General features: G+C 42.1%; 1 protein-coding gene across 3 annotated transcripts in view; it reads right to left on the reverse strand.

Moving 5' to 3' along the window:
• ece2a (endothelin converting enzyme 2a) overlaps positions 1–25,177 on the reverse strand; it is a 71,388-nt gene that overhangs the window by 22,683 nt on the left and 23,528 nt on the right. For all 3 annotated transcript variants that reach the window (XM_051397456.1, XM_051397476.1, XM_051397466.1), the window contains one exon: positions 15,070–15,353. In XM_051397456.1, the coding sequence (XP_051253416.1) occupies positions 15,070–15,353 (284 nt within the window). The remainder of the gene's footprint in view (positions 1–15,069; positions 15,354–25,177) is intronic.

Genomic DNA, 25,177 nt, shown 5'->3' on the forward strand with positions numbered 1-25,177 from the left:
GTGAGTGAGTGTGTGTGTGTGTGTGTGTGTGTGTGTGTGTGTGTGTGTGTGTGTGTGTGTGTGTGTGTGTGTGTGTGTGTGTCTGAATGTGAAGTGTGGTGTCTGCCAAAAGCCTGCTGACAGCCACTGGCAGCTACTATGTTGTGGATGCATAAGTCACTGTCACAGCATCACGCTTCTTCCAGCAAGGGAGCTGTCAGTTAAATAAATGTATAATTATCTGGAGGTTGTCAAGAAGCAGTTTAGAACGACGCTGCACTGCCTGACTCAAAGAGAACGGAAAGACGAGCTGCCCAGATCTTGGAGTCTTTTCAGGGCAAAAGAAATTTGAGGAGAAACGGCAAAGAACTCTGTCTATACATCTGGAGCTGTGGCACTGGAGAGCACATCTGTGTCATGATGTTTTTATGTGTGTCCTTGCATGAATATGTCTGATTCTTTGTCTGTATCTCTGTATCTGCGTGTGTGCGTGCATGTGTGTGTCTTTGGCAGTAACGTCCAGCTGTTCAGTAGTGGAATCCCTGCACATCTGGCAGCATGCTTTGGCCTGGAGTTGAGTGGGTTATCTGTCATACAGCTACGATGAGGGGGATAGGAGAAAGATAAGGAAAAGGAGGAGATAAGATTAAAGACAAAGCAGAGGTGGCAGAAGGCTTGAGAAGATGAAAAGATGATGGATTTAGTTTCATAAGATTAGATGAAAATAAGCAGATATTCAATGAGACACCTGGGGAGGAGCTGTGCTTTAGAGAGACAAGGAAAGAAGTTGAATATGCTCCTCTGCTTCTGGAGTCTTGAAATGTTCCTTTTATTCCAATAAAAAAACAAAACTTGAAAATATAGTCATTAAGGATGTGGAGAAATTAGTAAATCAGTTGACATACCATCAAGGACATCTTGGTTAAGGTCAAAGGTCTCTCTGAGTGAGGTCTGTATACACATTTAGGTGACATAAAAATACAACAGCAGCTTCCTGCCGGGCCTAGATACAGCAAAGGTGAAAAAAACATGATCATGTGTGACATTTGGCCTCGTCTTTCCATTACCACTTTTTTTGCCTTTGTTTGATAGTGCAGCCAAAGATAGAGAAAGGAGGGGGGGGATGCAGCAAAACGTCACTGGTTGGATTTTAACCCATGCCTCCGTGGTAAAGACCTGGCCCAATGCATGGGGTGTGTGCTCCTTTTTGCATTTTAAAGCTGCAGCAGGTAACGTTTATAAAAAGTAACATTATATCATATATTATATCACATATTTGAGCTTCCCTGTGGAGAATGATGTACAGTATGACACATCCATCTCCTCTGTGCTCACCTTAAATCTGAATTTGATATGTAGGACACAACTAGTCAAAGCCAATCATGGTTCAATATGCAAGTTGAGAGAACTTGAGAATGTGCTTTTCAGTGAAGTGTAGTAGGAGGCATTTTGTGTGCAGCAGTTAAAGGTTTTTCTGGATTTCTGGCAGCGAGGCAGAACGAGTAGATGAGTTACTAACCCTTGTCCTAAAACACGCCTCAAGGGGATCTTTAAAAAGGGGCAGTCCAACACCACTCAAGACAAACATATTTAAACAGAAAGCATTCGTTACAAATTGGGGGCAAGGAGTTTAAAAGATGTAGGCCTTTACCAGGCAGGAAGGAAATGCCATTGAGTTGCATTGTAGAATTCAGTCTTTTTGGAGCTTGATGCATGTTAGGAATTAAAAGTCAGGATACCTTGGCCTATGCTACTTCAATATTGGCCGTTATCTATCCTCCACTATTATCTATTTTCCCTTTTCCCTTCATGAACATGCTGTACTAAATTGTTCGGCTGCCCTTTTAAATATCCCCTAAAACCTTTTGGAACACCGTATGAAAGTGATCCTGTAAAAGATTGAGCAAAAGCTGAAGTAAAAATTAACTCCAACACACACAACAAACTAACCATCAGAGTCTGCAGGAGCTTTCTCTAAGGCCTCTTTATTCTACTTCAGCAAAAGCAGAGCCAAAAGAACTCAACAAGAACAACAGTTGACAATTGATGAGTTACATGATCTGTTTGTACCTGCAAGAAACAGGTCTATTTCTGGCGAGAGGGTCAAGCCTCAAGAGTCCAAATCAGCTCACTCTCCCTGCTTTAACCACTCCTTTAAAGCAGCAAATAGCTGTTACATTAGCTGTCTGTTCAGGCCCATTAGCTCACAAGAGAGGAGTTCATTTTGGTCACTAGAGATGGAACCAGCATTGTGTTGTGTGGAACTCTGCAACCAGAGGAAAATCTGTTTCTTGTGAGTCTTCTGTGTGTCCGCTGTGGGACTGGAGTGCAAGAAGATAGGGGATCACATTGAGGCTTGGCAATCGATCCGGGCCAGCTTTCGGTGGACAGTGAAAGGTTTGCGTGGAGGAGAGAGAGAAAAATAGTGCAGTAGAGGAGAGAAAGTGACCCAACTGCAGGTTTGATTGATGTGCTGTGTGGAAGAAGCCCGTTTTCACAGTTGGCTGAGTCCTATCTATCCAGAAACACCTCACATAAACACACACGAATGCTTGCTCCTGCAAACACATGCACAGACACATGCCAACGCACAGACATGCAAACAAATGGATGCTTTCTCCAACATGCACATGATGCCTTCTGCGCATTGAATTCCCCAGATATCTAAACACATATATAATGTACAGAGAAATATCCTGGTTCTGTGGGTCGACCCTGTTATGTCAAAGAGTCTGCAGTAATAGCACTCTCATGAACATAGCCTGCATGTTTGCTTGAGTTCTCGATGTTTTAATGTGCACTGCATGACAGAATACATTTTCCATAATGTGTAATTAGAGACAAACATGATCATGACAGGGGTGTTGACTGGAAGGAACGCAAAATGGACCTGACCTCCTACACTCTCCTCAACTGGAATGATAACTTTCAACGGGATGAATGGAACAGTAACAGATAAACACAAAGCTTTTCCTCACTCCCTCCCTCCCTCCTCTCCGACTCTGAAAGGCCTTAATGAGAGAAAAGTGTCTGTATCGATTCTCCTGCATTCTAACACTCTGTGATCGAAGAACAAAAGAGAGGAAAGATAGGGATGAAGGCAGTAGGGGAGAGGGAGGCCAACTGAAGTGTGCACCCTGTATGATTAATAAAAAATAAAAAATTCAAAGGTTTATAGTCTGGGCAGTTTGTTGAAGCACCCAGATGTAATATAGAAATAAAAAATAATAATATATTTATATATGTTTACAGTATGTGTGCCACTTTTTAATATAATAATAATGATGGAAGTCAGAGGGAATACTATAAAATGGCCATACTAGCAACAGAGAAGTTCTGTGTAATAATATAATAAGAGCTACTATGGGTAGGGAGTGCTGGAGCACTACAAATTTTTGTTCAAGCAAATGTTTGTCATAATTAAGGGCATGGCCTCTTTGAGTGACAGGTGGTTGCCGTCAGAGGCGGATGTTTTCCGTAACCAGGCTTTATTCGGGCCACCGCAGCTCCACCCACACTCCACTTTTTTGCCCATTTTTGGATTAGCTGGGAGCTGGGTCTGCTAGGATGACTATGGCCAGAGCACACCACACTAAGCTCCACAGCGGCTCTTCAGAAGTCCATTTTTAATTATACAGTCTATGAGTGGTAAGAATGCAAACTTATACAAAGCTACTGAACAAAAAGAAACTGACAACACTGACAGGGTGACTATGTCTGAAAAAACAGGTTGTTACAATATCTACTTTCATATAATTGTGTAAAGGTGTTTAAATAACATCCACTTTAAGGGTGTATGATTGATGTAGGGGTACTTTAACTCATCTGGCAGGGCTGTGGGGTAACATCCAACTAAAAAGGTTTGGGAAGAGAACAGCGATATGGTGTGATACGCTCAGCAATATAAAAACATCCTCGCACCGTCACACACACAGACACACACACACACACACACACACACACACACACACACACACCTGTGAGATTTCTTCTTCAAGGGTTACACTCCTCTCCACTTCACTGTGGCCTACATTGATTTTCCACACAGCCACTCTAAATATGGATTTCCCCCCTTTTTACTCCCTACCAGGTTGTGCTTATCTTATGTTACCTGGGTAAACAAACAAATGCTCAGGAAAACAGAGAAGATAAACAGACAGTAAAAACCCTGTAATACACCTCCATAATCATTTATTTCTAAGTGTTTTTCTTTTCAGGTTTTCTGACCATACCTCTGCCAAGCTGCACTTTCTCTCCCTCATTATCCTCCCTCCTGTCCCTTGTCTCTAGTCTTCCTCATCCCTCTTTCCTATATTCTCCTATTCCAATTAATGATCTTCCTCCTTTAGGCATCCGTTGTTTCCATAGGAACAGTGCTCTGTGGTCGATGCCGGTTGCTTAGGCAACGGTGAGCTAGGCAGGACATTGTGTGTGTGTGTGTGTGTGTGTGTGTGTGTGTGTGTGTGTGTGTGTGTGTGTGTGTGTGTGTTTGTGTGTGAATGTGCATGCACATGTCACATGTTTACTTGATTTGGGCTTGCCCCCTTGCAGTGGTGCAGATATTTTCTGTGATTGTTTGTATGACTTTCTGTTAGTCAAATTCAAAGTTTTCCTTACTTCGTGTGTGTGTTTAAAATATATTTAATTTAATAATCTGGGGAAATAATACCATTAGTTTCATTTAAAAGATATTTGACCAGCCTGCACAGCCATTTTCTTTACTTTGCTCTTCAAATTGTGTAGTAGATGTTTCGTGTTGTCGGTGTATAATTCTCCTCTTCTCTTTAAACGTCATCCCTCAGTATAGTGCACATATGTACCATCATATTCTCTCTCTCTCTCTCCCTGCTTATTGCTTGCTCCTCTTTCTCCACAACACACACACACACACACACACACACACACACACACACACACACACACACACACACACACACACACACACACACACACACACACACACACACACACACACACACACACACACACACTCTAAATCTCACAGTAGAACACCATCAAAGGGCAGTCCCTGTAGATTATAATCTCTGTCCTGCGTACAGATTGTATTATAAATGTGAAAAGGGTGGGGGGGGGGGTCTGGCTGGATCTTTTTTTACCCACAGTAATACTGCAATCAAGTACAAAGATGACATGACAAAGAACTACAGGATTGAGACAAACACTACTGTGTGTGTGTGTGTGTGTGTGTGTGTGTGTGTGTGTGTGTGTGTGTGTGTGTGTGTGTGTGTGTGTGTGTGTGTGTGCATGTGTGTGTGTGAATGCATTAAAGCATGCTGTCATGTTTAACTTGCATCTGTTAACCCTATCTGCACATTACAGGATACACAACATATCCACGTGGACAGTTCTTGTAAACTTTGTCAGTGTGTGTGTGTGTGTGTGTGTGTGTGTGTGTGTGTGTGTGTTTGAGTGAGTGAAGGGGAGGGAGAGTATGTGTGTGAAAGGGAACAGAGGGATTGCGTATGGCTCCGGGGGCTTCCCTATTCACAGCTGGGACAAACCTTAACGCTGGATTAACTAAAGTATCCACAGATAGAAAGAGCGAGCATGAGGTGAACAGTGCAGAGAGGACCTGGGATTAAACCGGGACATAAGATCATGAGGCCACAAATGCATCAGTGTTTGTCTCTTTAAATGAATTTTTCCTTCCCAAATTCTTCATTAACAAGAGGAAAAAAATCTGTTTTACCAATGTTATTTACAAATGCCTTTTAAGAACTATTTCACACAAGTCGAACAAAAAAGAGAAGCAGACTGGATGCATTTTTTTATCACGGGAAGAACACCAACAAGCTGTGATATTAAAAGTCTACATAGACTCAATATGACTCAGAATAGATTATACAGTGTATGTATGTGTTTTGGTGGTGGTGGTGTGTGTGTGTGTGTGTGTGTGTGTGTGTGTGTGTGTGTGTGTGTGTGTGTGTGTGTGTGGAGCAGGCCATCTGCCAATGTGAGTGGTGAGTGTATGTATGACTGAGCACGTGCAGAGAATCATGCCTGACCAGTGTGAAAATCTCTGGAGAGCCGGGAGGCCTCGGCTCAGCAGTCCATCCCCTGACACACACACACACACACACACACACACACACACACACACATATATACAGTATCACACACACACACACACACACACACACATATATACAGTATATACAGTATACACACACACACACACATATATACAGTATACACAGTATACACACACACACACACACATATATACAGTATACACACACACACACACACACATATATACAGTATACACACACACACACACACACATATACAGTATACACACACACATACAGTACGTACACACACACACACACACACACACACTATACACACAAAAAATTAGTGAATATACAGACATTCTGTAAACCCACATGGGAGTGAACGGAAAGACAAGCGCCGCAAAAAATATAAATAAAGAAATGCTCTGAAAGCATACACAAATGCACTCACATACGCCATCTTTGATCCTGTCCTCACATCTCTACACATGCGCAACCAGAATTGCAATCACCCATGCTCCCTCTCCCTCACGTGTGCTCCACTGCTCTACTTTCCCTCTGCTGGAGCCAGAGAGGAGAGGGTTCATCGGGCCAGCCCCCTCACATACACGCATACACAAGGACCACAGAAATATGCATAAAAGCATGCATGCACAGTAATAAACAAGTCAGTGTTTCAGGGTTGCCATGAGTGTGTGAATGTGTGTGTGCTAGACAACAAAATCTTATCCACAATCAGCCTGCAGATACACCACCGTAGGGGGATCTGTGCCGGTGCATAATCAAGGGGCCAACAACAGATCTTTCTTGCTCTCATTTTTATATTATGGGTTGCCACAGAGCGATCAACCCACCGGGATTTGTCCCAGTGCTCCCAATGGCCAGTGCAACTATGCCTGATGAAATAGAAGAGCGTAGGACTATAATAATATAATACAAGATAAAACTATTTTGAGAAGTTGCCTGAACAATCATAAACTATGAAATAGTTTAAGTGTTTAGCAAGGTTTTACTGACATGGCAGTTTATTCTTAATGAAGCAATGGACTTGTATAGTTACACAAACCAGATTTCTTTGTGTTTTCAAGGAAATCAGGGGGGTTGTTTAGCGTTTTAGTGCATGTATAACATCCAAAAGTCACAAAACCCAAAGTCCAGGAGTTACTGCTCCTGCTCTGCCTGACACGCCTTGTTTGTATTCAGCCTTTTCTTCTGTTTTGCTATTACATCACATCGAAACACAGCACCACCACTAATGGAGCGAAGCCTGCAAGCTAGTTCAGGCAGTCAACTCGAGCTGCGCTGATATACACGCATGACATGCCTCACTCCATAATCACTGACCAAGTGCACCCTTCCACTCTGGCGGTCTATTTAAACTGCACAATTTCCCAGCTCTCCCTCTGCTCTGTCAATGCCGCTGTTGCCCTGCATCCGTATTGCTGCTGCTGCTCTGTAAGCTATTGCTGCCTGCTGCACTGTAAGCCCCACCACCACCCCAGCAACCACCTGTAGGCTCCCGCTAGGGGCTAAGGTATTTGCGTGAGGTTGGAGCCTAGACGCCAAAATCTAAATATGCTATACTGCTTTAATAAACATTTCAAACTTGAGTTGGCTGACTGAACTGGCTATAGTTCCAGTCCCGCCCACTGAAACCTAGCAAATCTACCTCACTGTCCGCCATTTTTGTTTCCCCTAACATGACTCCATTGACATATAGAGGTGGAAGGTACAGACAAGGCACGCCAATTTCTCTGCTATTGCCAGCAACAACCAACACATTAGTCTTCATCTACTCCCACCATCTGAGGAAGTGAAGATCCAGTGGATTGGACTTTATTTTTGATGGAAATGAAAACAAATCAACAAGGGCAGGTACTAAGCTAAGAGCTAACAATAACTGCTCTGTTGTTTGCTGCACAAAGTAAAGAAAATGACGGAAGCAACTGTAACAGGCAGCATGCACTCTGGGCGCATGCGCACCAATGGTTTGTAGGTTGGTATGTAGGTTAGTCTGTTCAGTTTGGTGTTAGCCTGTTGCTTGCTGCTGTGTGTCAAACCACATTAGACATGCGCTTGAAGGTAACAATATAGCTACATGTGAAAAAAAGAAACGGCCAAACTGCAGGAATTAATTTGCTTGGCAACGTTGTGTAACTGATTAACACTCAGCAGCAGCTTTTTTTGGAAAAGAGTGGTAGTGCTTCCGCCGCTTCATTTTGTCTGTTCCATGGTTTTCAGAGAGAATCTGACTGAATCTGAACTGGTGGCAGGCGTTAAGAATAACATAATAAATCTTATGGCTGATAGCCTTGTTTGTTTATGTAGGTCATACAGAGGCATCTGCAGTTTGGGATGCATATGCCCGCACAAATTCAACAGCCTGTATATGCATAAAAAAAGATGTGGGAGGAAAGGGCTCACAAGGCCTGTAGTTTAAGTTAAAGTTTACTGACTCAATACTCTATCGCTTTGGCTGCTGGAAGTAACTTCTTCCATCCTAAACTTTAACAGACCTACAAATTTCCACTAAGAATTGTTCAAACTGAGAGAGACGACGGTGAATTGAAGAGGGACACAGAGTGAGAGATGTCACAAGAGGTAGATAAACTGCACAAGTTTAGATTTTAGATTTTTTTTAGATTCAGTGTGACTTACACACTCCAAGGATATCATTACCTCCATCCATCACAGATACTGTAAATATCCATAAATCAGCTTAGAGATCATACAAAAACAAACTTATCTCCAGAACTTGCCTGGCTATCAGGTTTTTAAGTTTTCTTCAGTATCCAGTGACAGTGATCAATACTTTTTTTACATCCAAGTATTCTGGGGGTGTTAAGTGCGTGTAGACTTTACAAACCCCTACACCAAGGACTACTAAGATTGTAACTACAACCTGACCGATATGTCAGCATGGCCGATAATATGTCAGTTTTAGCTCATCACAGATATATCAGTTTGTGTTGGCTGATAAGCAACAAGAACTAACAAGATGAATATGTCTGAGGTAAACATCCCTATTATACATTATGTCCATCAGAGAGAGTGGACAATTTTATTTTTAAACAGTTTGTATCCTGTCAAATCGTGTCAAAAATACCAGTTCTTTTAAATAACATCTAAGTTTCCTTCACACGCCACTTTTTTGGTACTCAACTAGCTCTGACGTTGCACCCATTCTGCTAAGACCTTCAAATGTGCACTACGTTTCGTGACCACATTTATAAAAAAAAGACCCCACTTAGAGCCCAATTAAGCGGAAGCCGACAAAGTGCACTTAATTTTTAAGTCTCTTTTTAAGCTCCACCTTTTACAAGAACGTGGAAGAGGGTTTGATAGAAAAAGGGAGAGTGTGAAAAGCAAGAGAAAGAGAGTGACAATAAAGTAGATTGGTGTAATCCACTTTATCCTGGCACAAAAGGTTCAAACAGCAATGAAAACATGCCAACATCAAGACAGACATAGACAGAAAGACATACACCCACACACAGTTTCATTGTTATTTGATCACTACGAGAATATATTTCACAAACTCTGAGAAATAAGACTAGTGCTTGTGTGTGTGTGTGTGTGCAGGACTTATACCATCCATGTGTGTCTGTGTGTGTGTTTGTGTCCTAAGATGAATGCTCCCCTGGGGCTGTCTTCCCGGCAGGCGTCCAAGCTTCCCGGTAATGGAGCAGGGGAGAACTCTCCACAGCAGGAGCCAGGGACAACCAATCAATGTCAATGATTGTCTCTGGATGATGTCATGACAAGAGCCTCTCCACCATGATGGGCAGGTGGGTACACAGTCATCCGTTTTCCAATACATTAGCCCAGTGGAGGTTCCATCTCCTACTCCTCGCACGCTTAACTATACTCAGTCTCAGTGAGAAATTGTGCCTGAAACCAAGCACAAAAATCTTATGAATGAACTGAGTCAAAACACAGAATGGAGGCTGTCATTTGGGTGCAATGAAAAAGGTCTATTCTCTGAATCAAAACATCTCAAAACAGGAGAATAAAAAACAGATCAGGATCAGGAAGCCGGTCAAGACCAGGGAATAGGGAGCAACATGACTTTGACTTTTTCAAATTCTGGGTCATTTTATGTCGTATTCTGATTGGTTTGACAACATGTGTCGTAGCAACAGTTACATTGTTGGCTTTTGCTCCTAAATTTCTCAGTCAGGCAGAATTTTGACACAGCCTGTCTTTGGTTGCCAAAGCTTTGAATTAGCCGTCGAAGGATGAGTTTCTGTTATGATTGTAACTGATCAGCAGGCCAGAGAGAGCAGTATGTGCATTATGCATCCAGGTAGGTATAGGTATACAGTTTGTGGTACTACACCGGTTTGAGATCAATAATCTGAATCGTTCCTCTTGTTCCCACATCTCTGTGTCTCTACTACAATATAAATTAGCTCTGTTATCTATTGTCAAAAAATCTTGCTACTACTTCCAAAAAGGAATTAATCAGAAACAGAAATAGGAACATTTTAGATTTACCTCAATTAAAATTCATACACCATTCAAACAACCAAAAATAAAAACTGACAAAGTAGTGCGAGTTGGATACAAAAGTTTAAAAAGGTCTACTGCTATAGGTCAACTCGTCTTTAAAAATATTCATATTCAACTGTTGAAATGAATATTTTAAATTTGAATTTAAAAGTTCTAAACTGCTCTCATTGTACTTTTATGCCTAATAAAATGGTCTTCTAGGGGATTTCTGTGTAATGCAAAAACCCAAAAACTTTACACACTTTATTTGTGCCATATTTTTACATTAAGTGAATAGGCCTCTCTCTCACAAAACACCAAAACACAGACAGTTCTCTTCCTCCCAAAGTTTTAAATTCTCAGATTAAAAAGTTTTTCCTTCATCTGTTACATATGACAATGACTTAGCTGTAATCCAAATTCTCCCAGTAATATACTGACACTATGCAGGATTACCAGACTTGTAAATTTAGCTAATATTTTAGACCTTGCATTGTCAACGATCGCTATGTCTTTGCCCTTGAGTGAAAACTACAAAACAACAGCCAGCTCCAGGGATGCTGTTCTTTGGCTGACTCTGCACTTTGACCACCAAGTAAGGAAGGAAAACGGAGAAAATCTCTACGTACATCAATAAAGTATCACGTTAAACCACAGATTTATATTTACTGCTTACTTAAACAGGACTGAAGCACATTTCTTTAAGATGACTAAAAAAAACTAGCTCATACCTCTTTGGACAAGCCCAAGGACTAGTCTTTACCTCTTTAAACAGGACTAAAGGTTAGCAATTAAAAGTGTTAGTCTGAGATGATATCCAACGAAAGAGTCTCCATAGCAACAGTAAGAGTGATTCACAGAGCATGTCAGGCTGTGAAATAAATTTCACACCTCAGTGCACCAAGGCCTCTACTGTGAGATTTAGTGTGTGTGTGTGTGTGTGTGTGTGTGTGTGTGTGTGTGCATGTAAGCAGCAAAAATAAAGATGTATTTGTTGTTCCACCTATAGTACCATGATCTGTGTCCTTGATAGAGACCAGCAATGACTGTGTGAGGAGTTCTGGTGCATTCGATCAGTTTGGTCTGTGCATGTTTGTGCCTTTGTACTGTTATCGCCACATAATGAAACATGTATTTGCATTCTTTGTTATGTATGCATCGATAGATTTTAGTTTTAGGTTGTTGTTTTTTTTACTTATACATGATTGCTTTTGTTAGGAAACACCCTTAAAAGCAGATTTTAGATTAAAGTGGACCACACTCTTTTCCCTCCCCTCCCTCCTTCTTTCTCCTTTGCTACCTTTTTCCCCCTTTGCTACCTTCTTCCCATCGGTCTCACACTGGCGCACTGCTCATTAGCTTTCTGTCAGTCTCAGTTTCTGTCACCCGCTGCCTTCTCTTTTTTCCCCTCTTTTTCTCCTGTGCTGTCATGCACTTTCCCCCTTTCCTAGCTTTCTCTTTCTCTCTTCAATCCCTCCTTCCTTGTGTGTGAATCTGGCAAAAGGTTCCTCTGGGATCTCCTCCCTTTTCACCACTCAGGCCATTTTCTTGCTTCTCCAGAGCTCTATCTTTCCTTCTCGCCTTTCTTATCTCTCTCCATCTGTCCCCTTTTTTCTGTTTTTTGAGAATGTTTTTGTAAGAAATTAAAGTAGGCTATGAACCCACCTCCCACATTCCTGCAAAACACACACATACATACATGCACATAAAGTGGAATCGTGACTGCTGTACCCATACAAGCCTCAGTGAGAGAGCAAAAATATACCAGCGCAGAGGACTATCGACTTCTCTGTGATTACACACACACACCAGTATTTGCACACATAAAGATGCACAACGAGTGCAGCAGAAAGACAACACATCACACATTACCATATCCACACAGCCCTGAGCATACAGCAGGTGAGAGAAACAAAAGTGGAGATGAGGGGAAAAACGGATAGAGAGGCAGAAGTGAGAAGAAGAGATGGTGTGAAGGGAAGCAGGTGATGACGAGTGAGAAGAACTCAACTCTCTTACTGTAATGGCTTTCAAAGAGGGCTGCTTCGTGAGTTCAACTTCACTTCTTTTGAAGGGAAGTCAAATCCTCCCATCTGTCCCCCAATCACACTCACTGATCCTTCTTTAATGCTTTCGTCTGCTTGACGAAAACACCCAGGACACAGACTACTTTTTGGTGTGTGTGTGTGTGTGTGTGTGTGTCTCTCTGAGTATTTATTGCTATAGTCAGACGCTGTCCTTAAAAACTTGGCCCATATACAGAACAGTATATGCCTTTGTTTACTTCTTGAGTCGAGCTTGTCCCCGGTTAAGCTTGTAGCATTAAAACCTGAGTTGATTGGTCGTGATCAAAAGATCCTTTAAATACTTCAGTCTGATAACATTATTCTCCTTTCAGGGATGACTGTTGGAATGAATAAAACAAGAAATGCACGCAATGGATCAAGCGAATCCCTTTATTTTAACAAGACATCTATTTTACCCAGTGACTGCACAAAGCTATATCAATTTGGGCTGTTGCTTTTTCAGAAACGTTAGTTCAAAGAATAGGAACTAGCAATTCAGGCTGCAACTGACTACAAACACAGAATGGCCAGGCTCTTGAATATTCAGCCACTTTAAGGGGTGGAAGTAACTTTTGCCAGGTGAAAGCTGGTCTGACCGTTTCATTTGCTCCAGGCTGTTGCGTTTTACAGTGTCTGCAGATATATAAGCGTTGCTTTTTAGGAAGGCCTCCCACGTTGGAGTATGAGACACAACCTCTTATAAAGTAATGAAAATAAAAACTGTAAATTACATTGCACTATACAGCTGGAACTAACTCATTTTCATCACTGATTGGGGATGAGGAATGAGCTGCTTGGCCAGGGTTGGGCAACGGAGCCGGGCTTAGCAGCCTGCCAGTGGCCAATTTTACCGAGACTGAACACAGTCTTCGACATAATCAGAGGCCAGGTGATTTTAGCACTAAGCTTCACTACATTACTCAATGCCAAATCTAAATCATCAGCATAAACAATGTGCATACTGCAACATTTTCAGTAAAATATTCAACTGAAAAGCACCACAATATTTTCATTCGTATCAATTTCAAATAGCGGGTAAAAAGGCCAGTATTTTTTCAGTTTAAACTTGCATTAACATCGGTTGCACTTAGACCCCTCTACCTGCATCCATTAAAGTGATTCACACAATGTGACCTTTTCCACTGTAGCATTTACTCTAATTATATATTCAGTCTATGTATTGAGCCTAAACTATACCTGTAATTACAAACTAAACTCATTTAGCAGTGCTCCAAATTCAGCAGTGAGTACATCATGAGTAATTCTTCTCCATTCAGAGCTCGGGAGTCACCTACTTCAGTTGATAGCAATGTTCTCTTTTCTTAGTGTGTCAAGGTCAAGCATGGCTAATGGCCAAAACATTGTCATTGTCACAGTGACACAGTGGTGGTTAATGGTGCAGCCAGCAGCTGAAGGGCACTCGACGTCATGTAAGTCAACTGATGGGCTGCGGAGATGGAGTGGAAATGTAAAGTGCCACTATTACCAATTTCACTGTCAGCGAGAAGTCATTTACAGATAAACTCTGAGTGTGGCAGAGCATTCAAAGCATCATACAGTAGGCGTGTAAAGACTCTTGTAGAGGACGGATCAGTGAAATTGGACCAATCCACAGTATACAGTATATTTTAAGTAGGCTTTTTGTTATGTTTATCACAGCCACGCCAGAAAATAGTATTCCAAAAGAAAATCATATTATCCGTAGTATTAAAGGTAATCAGGCTATGGAAAAGCAAAATCACAGACCTGAATCTGAATGGGCCTGAGTTCAGGCTAATGGGACTGTTTAAGATATTCACAGGCCCTTTTAAGGTTAGTTAAGGTAGTTTTTTCCCCTGCTGTGGCGGACACGACTGTGGTTCAGGTGGTAGAGCGGGTTGTCTAGTAATCAGAGGTTTGCTGGTTCCCGACTCCCCCTGTGCAGTCGAAGCTAGATACTGAACCCTAAATACCTTGCATGGTAGCCTCTGTTATCAGTCTATGAATGTGTGTGTAGATGGGTGAATGTGACAGTGCTCGGTAGTCCAAAAAGGCGCTGTTTAAATACAAGTCCATTTCCCATGTTTCTTCATTGTTTATAGAAAGAGGCACTGTACAGACATGGTGTACACCTATATGTTCAATATGTGTTGTTGAATTATTTTAATGAATTTAGGAATAACAAAAAATTGTTCTAGGATTTCATCAGAGTGCAGATGTCATTTTTCTCATTAGTAACTAATGGGTAAGGTTAAAATTACTCATTTTTTCGAACACAAACACAGAATATACATACAGTATGGTAGGTATATTCTGTGTTTGTGTTGGAAAAAACCTAATGCCAATCATCTTGTATTTTTGTTTTTTCCTACAGTAGTTTTAATATATTCGGGCTGGTTAAATAAAATTCATGCCACGCGTGTTTTTACAGAATAGAAAATTTTGCAAGAATTTCCAATAAAACTCAGGATCTCAAATATCCAACCCTATTAGGATTCACAGATTTTTAACAATACCTCTGCGAGTGCCTTGTGAATGAAACCGGCAGTCTGAGGGGACACCTCCCATGGTGTCTTCTCTTCTACCATGATGGAATCCAGCGTGGCCTTTTCTAGGATGACATCGAAGGACGCATCGGGGAATGAGAGCTGGCGCACGTCCATCTCATGCCAGGTCATACCTGGGCAGTGACTGTACCTGGTGCTCATTGTACTGATGCACACTGAGGAGTAGTCTATGTTGGTGATGGAGTGGTAGCCGGCGCTGTACATGTCGCCACTCATACTGCTGTTTCCACAACCTGAAGGAATAGAAGGGAGAGAGGAGAGACCTGAGACGATGTGTTTTTCAGTATGAGTAAACGATGGTGTGATAAATACAGCAGGAACATGTGATTAAAAAGCGAGTTCCTATCAGGACAACAAAGACTGCTATGACTGGGACCACCTCTCCTGCGATTGATGAGAAGGCAGAGATGAAAACGTCCCACTCCAGAGGACCATACGAGGCTAATATGAAGTGCATTCAGGGGGTGCAGCAGATCCTGACATGATCTCAGACTGCAAAATATTCTGTCATAAGCAATAAGGTTTCAACTTGTAGCACGGATGACAGATGGAAGAAAGCCAAAGAGGGAGATAAAATGAGGACGAAAGAAAAGTTAAGATAGCCTCTCATGTAACAAGATGACAAGATGAAAATAATCTACTGAATGCAGCATCTCACCTTTTGGATCAGATGACTCATAGATCGTGTAGATGGAGGAGGAGGAGTGGGTGGAGAGACAGGCAAGAGAAAAAGTGGAAGGAAGCAGGAGGGAGGAGGACATGGGGGAGTCATATACACTACCTAGATGCACATATTCTGTTTCAGTAAAAGGTGAAGTGTGTTGGAAATGGTCCTATTATCTTGCTTGTTAAAGTCTTTGTGTGTGCATGTACATCTGTGTTTAAGGGTATCCGCCTGGGAAAGGGGGGAAAGAGAGTGTGATAGGTGGGGCTGTGACTTCCGGCAGCACATTGGCATTGACACCTCTGTTGCAAACGTGTGGCTGGCGCTTGTTATCACCTTACTGCTTCGACTAATTACCAGCCTCAAAAAGCTCCATGTGTGTATGAGTGTGTGTGCAAGCGTGCAAGACTGATTCAGTTAGCAGCCTCACACGCCAAACAACACATTTGTAACCTATTTGTGTGTGTGTGTGTGTGTGTGTGTGTGTGTGTGTGTGCAGTACATGTAGAAACCTTATGTTGTACACTTATAGCAGACATTTATTCACAAAGAAAACAGGCATTTGTGGACAACTGAAAGGTAGCAGATGTGATTGGAACCTCGAAAACATAATTAAAGTGACAAGAAGAGAAGAAACGCCAGCCACAGATGCATTAAAACATTGTACAGCAAGAGAACCCTGTGCCAAATACACTCCACCAGTGATCGAGTGTGTTCGCTGCTTATGCATGCAAATGTTGGTGTGTGTGTGTGTTCCAGACATCAGAGGGCTGGAGCTGTGCCGTCCCCTGATGGCTCTCCCCGTGAGGCTGGCTTCAAAACAAGGGAGGAATTATGTCAGCGCTGTTTGTCACACTTAAATAGTTGAACGCTTTCTTTATGGATGGCTGGAATATGAGAGAAAGTGTCAAGGTTGAATTACACGGGCTCAACAGGTTATTTTAGATAACTTTAATCTTACTTTACGTGTGCCAAAAGCAAGCAACAGCTTTGGAAAAAACACTTTGCATGGAGGAGGAGGCAACTTGACAGATTAGATAAAACCTACAGGAATACTGGAGATTTTTTCCATCTCGGAAATGGTCAGAAACAACGTAGAAAATGGTGGCATCATAGTTTATGGATACAAAGACAATCACTTCCCATCCACCATTCGGTTTATGGGGAAAATGAAGGTCTGTGGCCTCATTTTATGCCCAGATTTGGTGCTCTCTGGAGTAGGTTAAATCACTCCTGCGCTCCCCTCTCAAATCCCCAAGCATGCCAGACATTGTTTCCAAAGGGTTCCCCCCGCTGACACAGCTATGTGTGTGCGTGTGTTTTCTTTTTCCATGCACTCGGCTCTGAGGAAGAGGTGTCACATGACAGCTCATTCCTAGGGGTTGTCACGACAATTATAGTTGCCAGGCTGTCACCAAGGACACTACTCTCATTTTGTGTCTGTGACATCAGCTGGTGCTCCCCCCTTCCCCCCTCCCTGCAACCTCTGACCTTTATGGTATAAAGGTGTATGTGTGTATCATACACACACGTTCACAAATAACACACAAAACTGTCAAAAAAGAGTGTACTGCATGTGTAACAGTTTGTATGTGTGTGTGTGTGTGTTTGTGTGTGTGTCTGTGTGCGTGTGTGTCTGTGTGCACTGAGTTCCCAGAGTGGACATATGACGTGTGTTGTGACAAACGTTTGTTTATTCAAGATACCAGTCCAGGCCAGTCTGAAGCCTGGAGTCTGTTTTTCCTCTAGCTGGAAGCAGGGAAGACAAAACCTCCTGATAGCCAGAGAGCACATCCTAACTGGATTATCCAGAGCGACAGAGAGACTAAAGTTAGAGGTGTCACATCACCCCGTTCTGCTGGCTGTGTGAGTGTATGCGTGTTTGTGTGTGTGTGATGGAAAATTTGAGTCCCGGTCTTAAAAAGCATCATACCATATAACCTCATAACAAATCGGCAAAAAAACAAACTGTGGTGAACATCTGTCATCCGCTTGTGACATGTGTAAACTGTTTGTTATTTCAAGCGTTTTGTTAGTCATGTTTGCCTCTCTGTGTCCATTTTACAGGAAATTCAGCACAAACAAGTTTTCTTTTTTTTTTTTTTTTTTTTTAAAAGCAGAGAAGAAGAAGTAAACCAGCTGCTGGCACAGAGAGGAATGTTGGCCAAACATGGAGGTGGGTTCCTTCCTGTATTCTCAAGAGCTGCAACAATGGTATCAGGATGCATATCTGAGCTGACAAACTTTGATAATCAAGAAAAAGCTCGACATGTGACTCTCACAGCTGCAGCTGGAATAACGTACATGGCCGGCTTACAAGGAAAGGCCACACAACAGGAGTAAGTATTTTCCTAAATTAAGTAGTTAAAAGGGTCAATGTAGTTCATCATTCAATCCATAAAGCCCATGTCAGAAAAAGCTGAAAATAGAAGTGAGGATATTGCAAATAGCAGAACTCCTACAAGACCAAACAGAGTTTTAAAAGTGTAATCGACACCTATTGATATCTCTGGGATTTTCCACAAGGAGTAATCCCATTCAGCACTTACTATTGCAGCACTAAATCATCAAGTTGGCTGTCCACATGGGTGCTCACCTCATTTATAGTACAAGCACATAGGGTAGTTTTACAGGAATGTGTGCATTGGTCGATGCCAACTCAAAACTGCACTTTAATGATTAAATAAATGTTTGCAAAGTCTTGTTTTGCAGTCTAGGAAGTGCTGCTCTATCAGAATATCTGCATCTACATTAATGCTTTGCTCAAAATCCTAATAAGGAGCCCACTGCCACACCAAAAATGTCAGCTGAGATTTAAGTTTCCTTTAAAGTAATTGAATTTGTTTACAGTCAAGCTCTTTACTCGACATCAACTGTTGGAGATTTGACCTTTTGGCTATCAGATGACCTCCCTCCACATAAACCACCCATCTATGGTCAGGAGGGGTGGTGGGTGGGGAACCCCTGCAAGTGAGCCAGCGGTGTGAAATATCAAAGTTGCTATCTCTGAGGTGAGACGAGCGCAGCAGTGGAAACTCCATGATGTCAGAGGCATGCAGGGTATTCATTCATATCCCAGATTGGATAGACACATTAAGGATGGGGACTGGGGCCAGTGCTGCTGAAAGGTGATGTTCACATGCGCTCTAGCAACAACACAGAGCCTCACCACCACCCACCGGCTCTGGGCTAGCCCCGAGGTAAACTGATGCCACGGTGACGGTTCACAAAGTTCAGCTGCAACTCCTGTAAATGTCAACATATGAAAAGTGCCCAAGTATAGGGTTTGTCTTTGTGTGCCATTGTGTGTGTGCAGGCACATCAATCACGTGGCGTTGTATGCTTAGTGCCCGGGATTGTTTTTGGTGAATGTGTGGAAGTGGTGTGTTACATTACATTAAACCTTTAGTAAGCTTACTTAACTACAACTGCTTTAATTAAAAATGCAAATGGAGGAGAAATGTTGGTGCAGTTTTGAGCACAATTTGTGATTAAAGTTTTACTGCGACTGGTCATGTCAGGTCATAAGAAGCCTGCACGTGTCTGTGTTTGTGTATGTGCACCATGACAATAATGATAGTAGACAGTGTCACACTGGGCCTTGTTTTAACCAATTATCTGTTGTTATCTTCCCTCTACTTTAGAGTCCACTGTTATCTGATTAATTAAACTTTAACATTCATATGACAACCATTTGTTGACATCTACACGCAATCACAGACACACACAAATGCACACAGACATGTCTTTTACTTTCTTGACCTATATGGACTAACATGTTGTCCAACCTCCTGGAACAAGTATAAAATGAACTGTACAAATGGAAATAACTTTCTCACTGTGTTTCATTCATTTGTGTACACAAACAGTGACACAAGAATTTTAAAAAGTACTTGCTTGTTTATTTGTTCAAAGCGTGCTGACCCCTTTATTACTCCGTCTTAAAAATTTCAGCTGAGTTTTATGATAAAAAATGCGCAGTTTTCAGTTTTATGCTGACTGAAACAGTCTTGCAGCTTGTTTGAGCCTCACACTGACACAGAGGAGTGAGAGTGGAGAAGATTCGGGAAGGAAGAGGGGGGGGGGTAAAAGGTGGAGAGAAAGGTAGGAAGATAAGACGCCAGAGGAGAGAGGGGACACAACAGCGAAAAATGGAGAGATGAGGGAGAAAAGGAGGGAGAAGACGAGAGAAGGAGATGGGGGAAAAGAGATGCGACTGGGTGAACTACCCAGGCTTGTCTCCGTGCTGAGAATCTCTCACTCGATCAAGACAAAATCCTCTCTCGTCATCCCAGTGTCTTTAAATCACATACATCGCCAGCTAGCGTCCATAAATAAGGGATATTTAATATATAGTTGCATGTTTCAGTGTGTGTTTGTGTTTTGGTAGCACAAAGCTGATTTGCATGCAGCTTCATCTCTGCATCTACACCAGATACAGATATTCTTTATTTCCATCTTTTTCATGCAGTTACAGACACTCCAGAGAAGTTGCATCAGCAGTGAGGGCCAGATGAAATTCTCTCAAAAGCTCGGCTCTTCCGGCGAGTTGCTGCTCTTCTTCCCTCCACTCACAAATGTAACCTCAGTTATGTAACCGGGTATACGAGATAATTAGTGACTGAATAATTAAGAGTGTGCCCGTGACAGTGTGACTGTTCGATGGAGTGTGAGCCTGTGTGCGTGTGTGCATGTGCGTGTGTGTGTGTGTGTGTGTGTGTGTGTGTGTATGAGTGATGGAGGACTTTTGGAAGGACTCCATTGTATGAATCTGCCTCTCTGCTGTGGCAACGTGCCTAAAGCTTCTCTCAGATCCAAAACACCAACAGGCACCAGGAACGGGGGCTTAGTAAATGGCAGTGAGAGGAGAGAGCCATCTTTTCTCTCCTTTGGCCAGAACTAACAGTTGTTGAAAGCCTCCCACCTCCCTCTTTATATTACTATTTATGCCTTGTTACCTTCCCTGCCAGAATTCATACAATACGAGTCAAGCCTTTGTTGCACATATATTTTTTGCAAACTTGAAGCCAGAGTGCTTTTACACTTCCCCCTCTGCTCAAAGAAAAACACTCAACTGTGGAAGCTGCAGCGCCACTGCATTTAAAGCCCTCTCTGTCCTTAGCAGGGGTCAAACAACAGCCGAAAAAAAAGAAGCAACTGTGCTGTGGTGAACGTCTGGAGATCAAAACCGATGGATAGAGCACTAACATGAAGGGTGGGCAGCTGTCAGACAAAGTGGGCAAGATGAGAGCAACAGGGGTGACTAAGAGTGGGAGTCAAAGAGAGAGAGAGAGAGAGAGAGAGAGAGAGAGAGAGAGAGAGAGAGAGAGAGAGAGAGACAGACAGACAGACTGACCAGACAGAGAGAGAGTGTGGTTCGATTGAGAGCCAGTGGGTGTGGGCGTGCGCACACGCGCACGCACATGCACACACGCACACACAGCATCAGGTGTGTCGCTGCAGGTCGGGTCCTTGTAAAGGATGATGTTGGGGCCTGTTATACTTCCACAAACAACAACAACAACAAATGATCCTCCCTTGAAATGAGAAATAATGGCACAATGAAGGAAGTGTGATGACAATTAACGATTTATACAGCACGTCTAGTAGCTATCTCTTTCTCTCCCTCCAAGTTTCCATCCCACTCCACAGAAAACTCTCATTAGATCCATCAACACCCCACACAGCATAAGCACAGCCATCATCATATCAGGACATGATGTGCCACAAACAGATGGGTGACACATTTAAATATCTGGATCTCTGCTGAATGGATGAACACCATTCTTCCAAAAGATATTCCCTAATATGGTGTTTTGATGACAGTCGCTCCAAAATCTCCCACAGCTGTTAAACAGGGTTATGATCTGGTGGCGCCATACACCATAAAGTTGCAATGTGGAAGGAGATGCCAGTTTTTTTTCCTACTGTCAAACTGCAGTGTCAATTGTTTGGCCTCAGGTGTACTGTGTGTTTAGTGCTATATTGGTTAATGTTAGTATGCTCTTAAGGACGGTGAACATAGTACCAACCATTATACCTGCTAAGCATCAGCATGTTGGAGCTGCTAGCATGGCTGTAGACTCTTAGCCTTGTCCTTTTAACATCCTCAGTGTTCCTCAACATAGAAACACAGGGCTTTACCAGATAATGTAATGATTTACGTTAGTAGTTAGTGATTAGTTTTAATTATTTTGGCTTGCCTCATGTCTGAAAAATATTTTTTTCGATCAGTCCAAAATGGCCCCAGAATCTGACAGTGAATTCATTTAAGATCCAGATTATATTATCAGCTTTCAAAAAAGTGTAATCTTTAGTTGCTGCTTGCAATAGTGGCAGACTTAACAACATTTTAATCTAACTAATCTAACAGGCTTGTAACTTTTTTTTATCAAAGAACACAGTCTCTTTTCCAACAGTTCATCTCATCGTTTGTACTAATGATTCACGCCTTTCAAAGCCTTGAAAGTACTCCAGCTACCAGTCACTTAACATTGTCTATTCAGAAAATGAATTGGAGACTTTGTCCTGCATGGAGGCCTTTGCATTTAATATCCTTTGCCGTTTATTTGTTCAAGTTTAATTACAGTTTCTTGCTACTACAAACCTCCAACACATTACAAAGTGACACTTTTCGCCACAACATGAAACTCACATCACAGACTCTGATCGCAGATGCTTACCATAAGCTACAGCACAAGCATCCTAGCTTCACATTATGTAAATATATTTCACCCCAAGAGCAAATGTAATACCAGCTCTCTCAAATTGTTTCAATAATGAGAGATCATCTTATCCCAGCAGTGGAAATATCCATATCGTCACAGCTTTTGTCAGGTCATACTACCTACATGAGTTACAGTGAACTGGAGGAGCTCGTCCACGGCTGTTTGCTTGCACAGTTGTGTTAACAGCTGTGTCTGTCAACAGCTTTCCCCTCTCGCTCCCCTTGATATTCATTATAGCCACGCTGAGTCAGATGCAGAGGTACCAATATTTATTTTTCCATCAGGCTATTCTAGCAAGAAGGTATGTGCTAGTGTGTGTGTGCTTGTGCGTGTGTCTGTGTGTGTGTCTGTGTGACCACGAACTGTACTGTTTGTTCTCTTTGACTGGCAGTGTTTTAATCTGTCTGTCAGGTGTAGCAGCAGAGAGGAAGGTCATGATTCAGCAAGAAACAGAGTGTGTAAATGTGTGCGCAATCAAGTTAACAGGAATCAGAGAAAAACTCACAAGCCGTATGTAGATAACGTTAGACAAAAGCAGCTCTAGTTTGTTTGACTCCCCTAACATCCCACACTGCCATACGGTATGAAGATACTAATAAGATGCAAGACGCACAGAGACATCACTGTCGCTGTCAAACACTTCCTTGCAGCTGCAATAAGGATTCAGTGCAGACTGCCTCAGCAGGAAAACACATTACAGTGTAACAGTACAGATTAGGCAAAGTCACAGAGATAAAGTGTGTGAAATAAGACTCGGAAGGTACAGAGACAAGCTGACAAAGATTCTTCAGAGATTTCATGACAGTTAGCACACGATAGATGTTTAAAATGACATTTTCCTGCCTGAAAAGCTGTTTCTTCTAAATTTGTGTGCGAGGTAAGATTTAAATGAGGCCAAAACTTATACAAATTTCCAGTCTCCCAGAGAGTGTAATGTTGGTGGAGAGTCTGACACATGCTGTGAACAAGAACACAAATACACAAATAAATACACACGCACAGACATGCACACAAGCATTGTTGTGTAGAGGGGATAGAGAAGGTAACAGCAGTATAGGCATTTTCAATTAGCCACCTACCAAGACCACGTCTGTGACAAAATGAAATGGCCGAAACAGCACAGGTATTCTTAAGTTTTAACACACACACACACACACACACACACACACACACACACACACACACACACACACACACACACACACACACACACACACACACACACACACACACACACACACACACACACACACACACACACAGGCTCAAACTTGACTGGTTAATTTTCTGCCTGGTTGGCAGGCGAGTTTGTCAGTTCAAGGTGCCTGCGTCTGTATGTAAATGGCTCTATCGCCTGACCTTGGTGTGATTATGCAGTATGGATCAGGTTTTACAGATGAGAGCTGGCCCAGTGTGGGAGCTTTATGGCTGACCAAGCATATTGATCCCTGCAGGAGGAAATAGCATGTCTCTCTGCAGTGTCATTGTGTCAAAGTCTAATGTGAATCAGACGTCTGAATCAGGCGTGCTGCTAGAAACTTCAGGGAACCATGACAACAGCTCACTCGGGTCCCTGAAACGCTCTGAGCCCCGTAAATCATTTAGTATCTAGAGTTTGCAAAGCGCATTGCATAATGAACATTGTCATTAAATGGCTTTGCTAGCAGATCACAAAATACAGCTTTGCTTGTCTACTAACAAGCTGAATGTAATTATTATTATTTCATCTGCCATAACCGATACTTGTCTCTATGGAAGTCCCTCTGCAGCTTCACCAAGGCTCACCCCTCTTTGCCTAAAGTTAGGGATTTGTGGCTCCAATAAATGGCAAAAAGAGGCGAACCATGAACCTATGGTGGGTGCAAAAAAACGTGAAAGGCACGATCTAGAGCTAGTGTTTTTGTTTGTCTGTACATAGAAAAAAGTCTCAGTCTCAGGTAACGAAAACACAATGATTCTGGGGCGCCCAAGTGGCTCACCTGCCCCATGGCCAGAGGCTGAGTCCTTGCTGCAGCAGCCATGGGTTCGCGTCCCACTTGTGACCTTTTGCTGCGTGTCATCCCCGTTCTCGCTACCCCCTTTCCTGTCTGTATTCAGTTGTCCTATCTAATAAAGGGGAAAAGATATATATATATATATATATATATATATATATATATATATATATATATTTATATATATATATATATATATATATATATATTAAACACAATGATTCTTATTTTCAGGTGATTATACACTATTGAAAACATACCTATGAATATTATATTCCGTTGCCAAAAGAGCCTCCTAAATGTTACACACTGGACCTTTAAACACCCCCTTTCTCATTTATATAGTGTGGCAGTGCATAAACTAAGTTGTGTAATGACCTTTTATTGACAGACTATTAACATCTGTGCCAGCTAGCTAAATGATTGAACCTGCTGTCTGCATCTGTATTCAAATGTTGCAGGTGTTAACAATTTATGATACAACATAAAAACTCTTGTAATGTTTATCGTAATGATTGTCTGTATGCACAAGGTGGAACTAGCACTTCAGAATACAATGGTAGCTGTGTGCACATTCCACATTGCCCTACATTTGATCTAAAAAAAAGGTGCATCAGTCCTTTCAAAATTGTAAACTTTCTGACCGTGCTTGCAACAGGTGTTCCGTAATA

The sequence above is a fragment of the Dicentrarchus labrax genome, unplaced genomic scaffold (genome assembly GCF_905237075.1).
Source record: "Dicentrarchus labrax unplaced genomic scaffold, dlabrax2021, whole genome shotgun sequence".
NCBI lineage: Eukaryota > Metazoa > Chordata > Actinopteri > Moronidae > Dicentrarchus > Dicentrarchus labrax.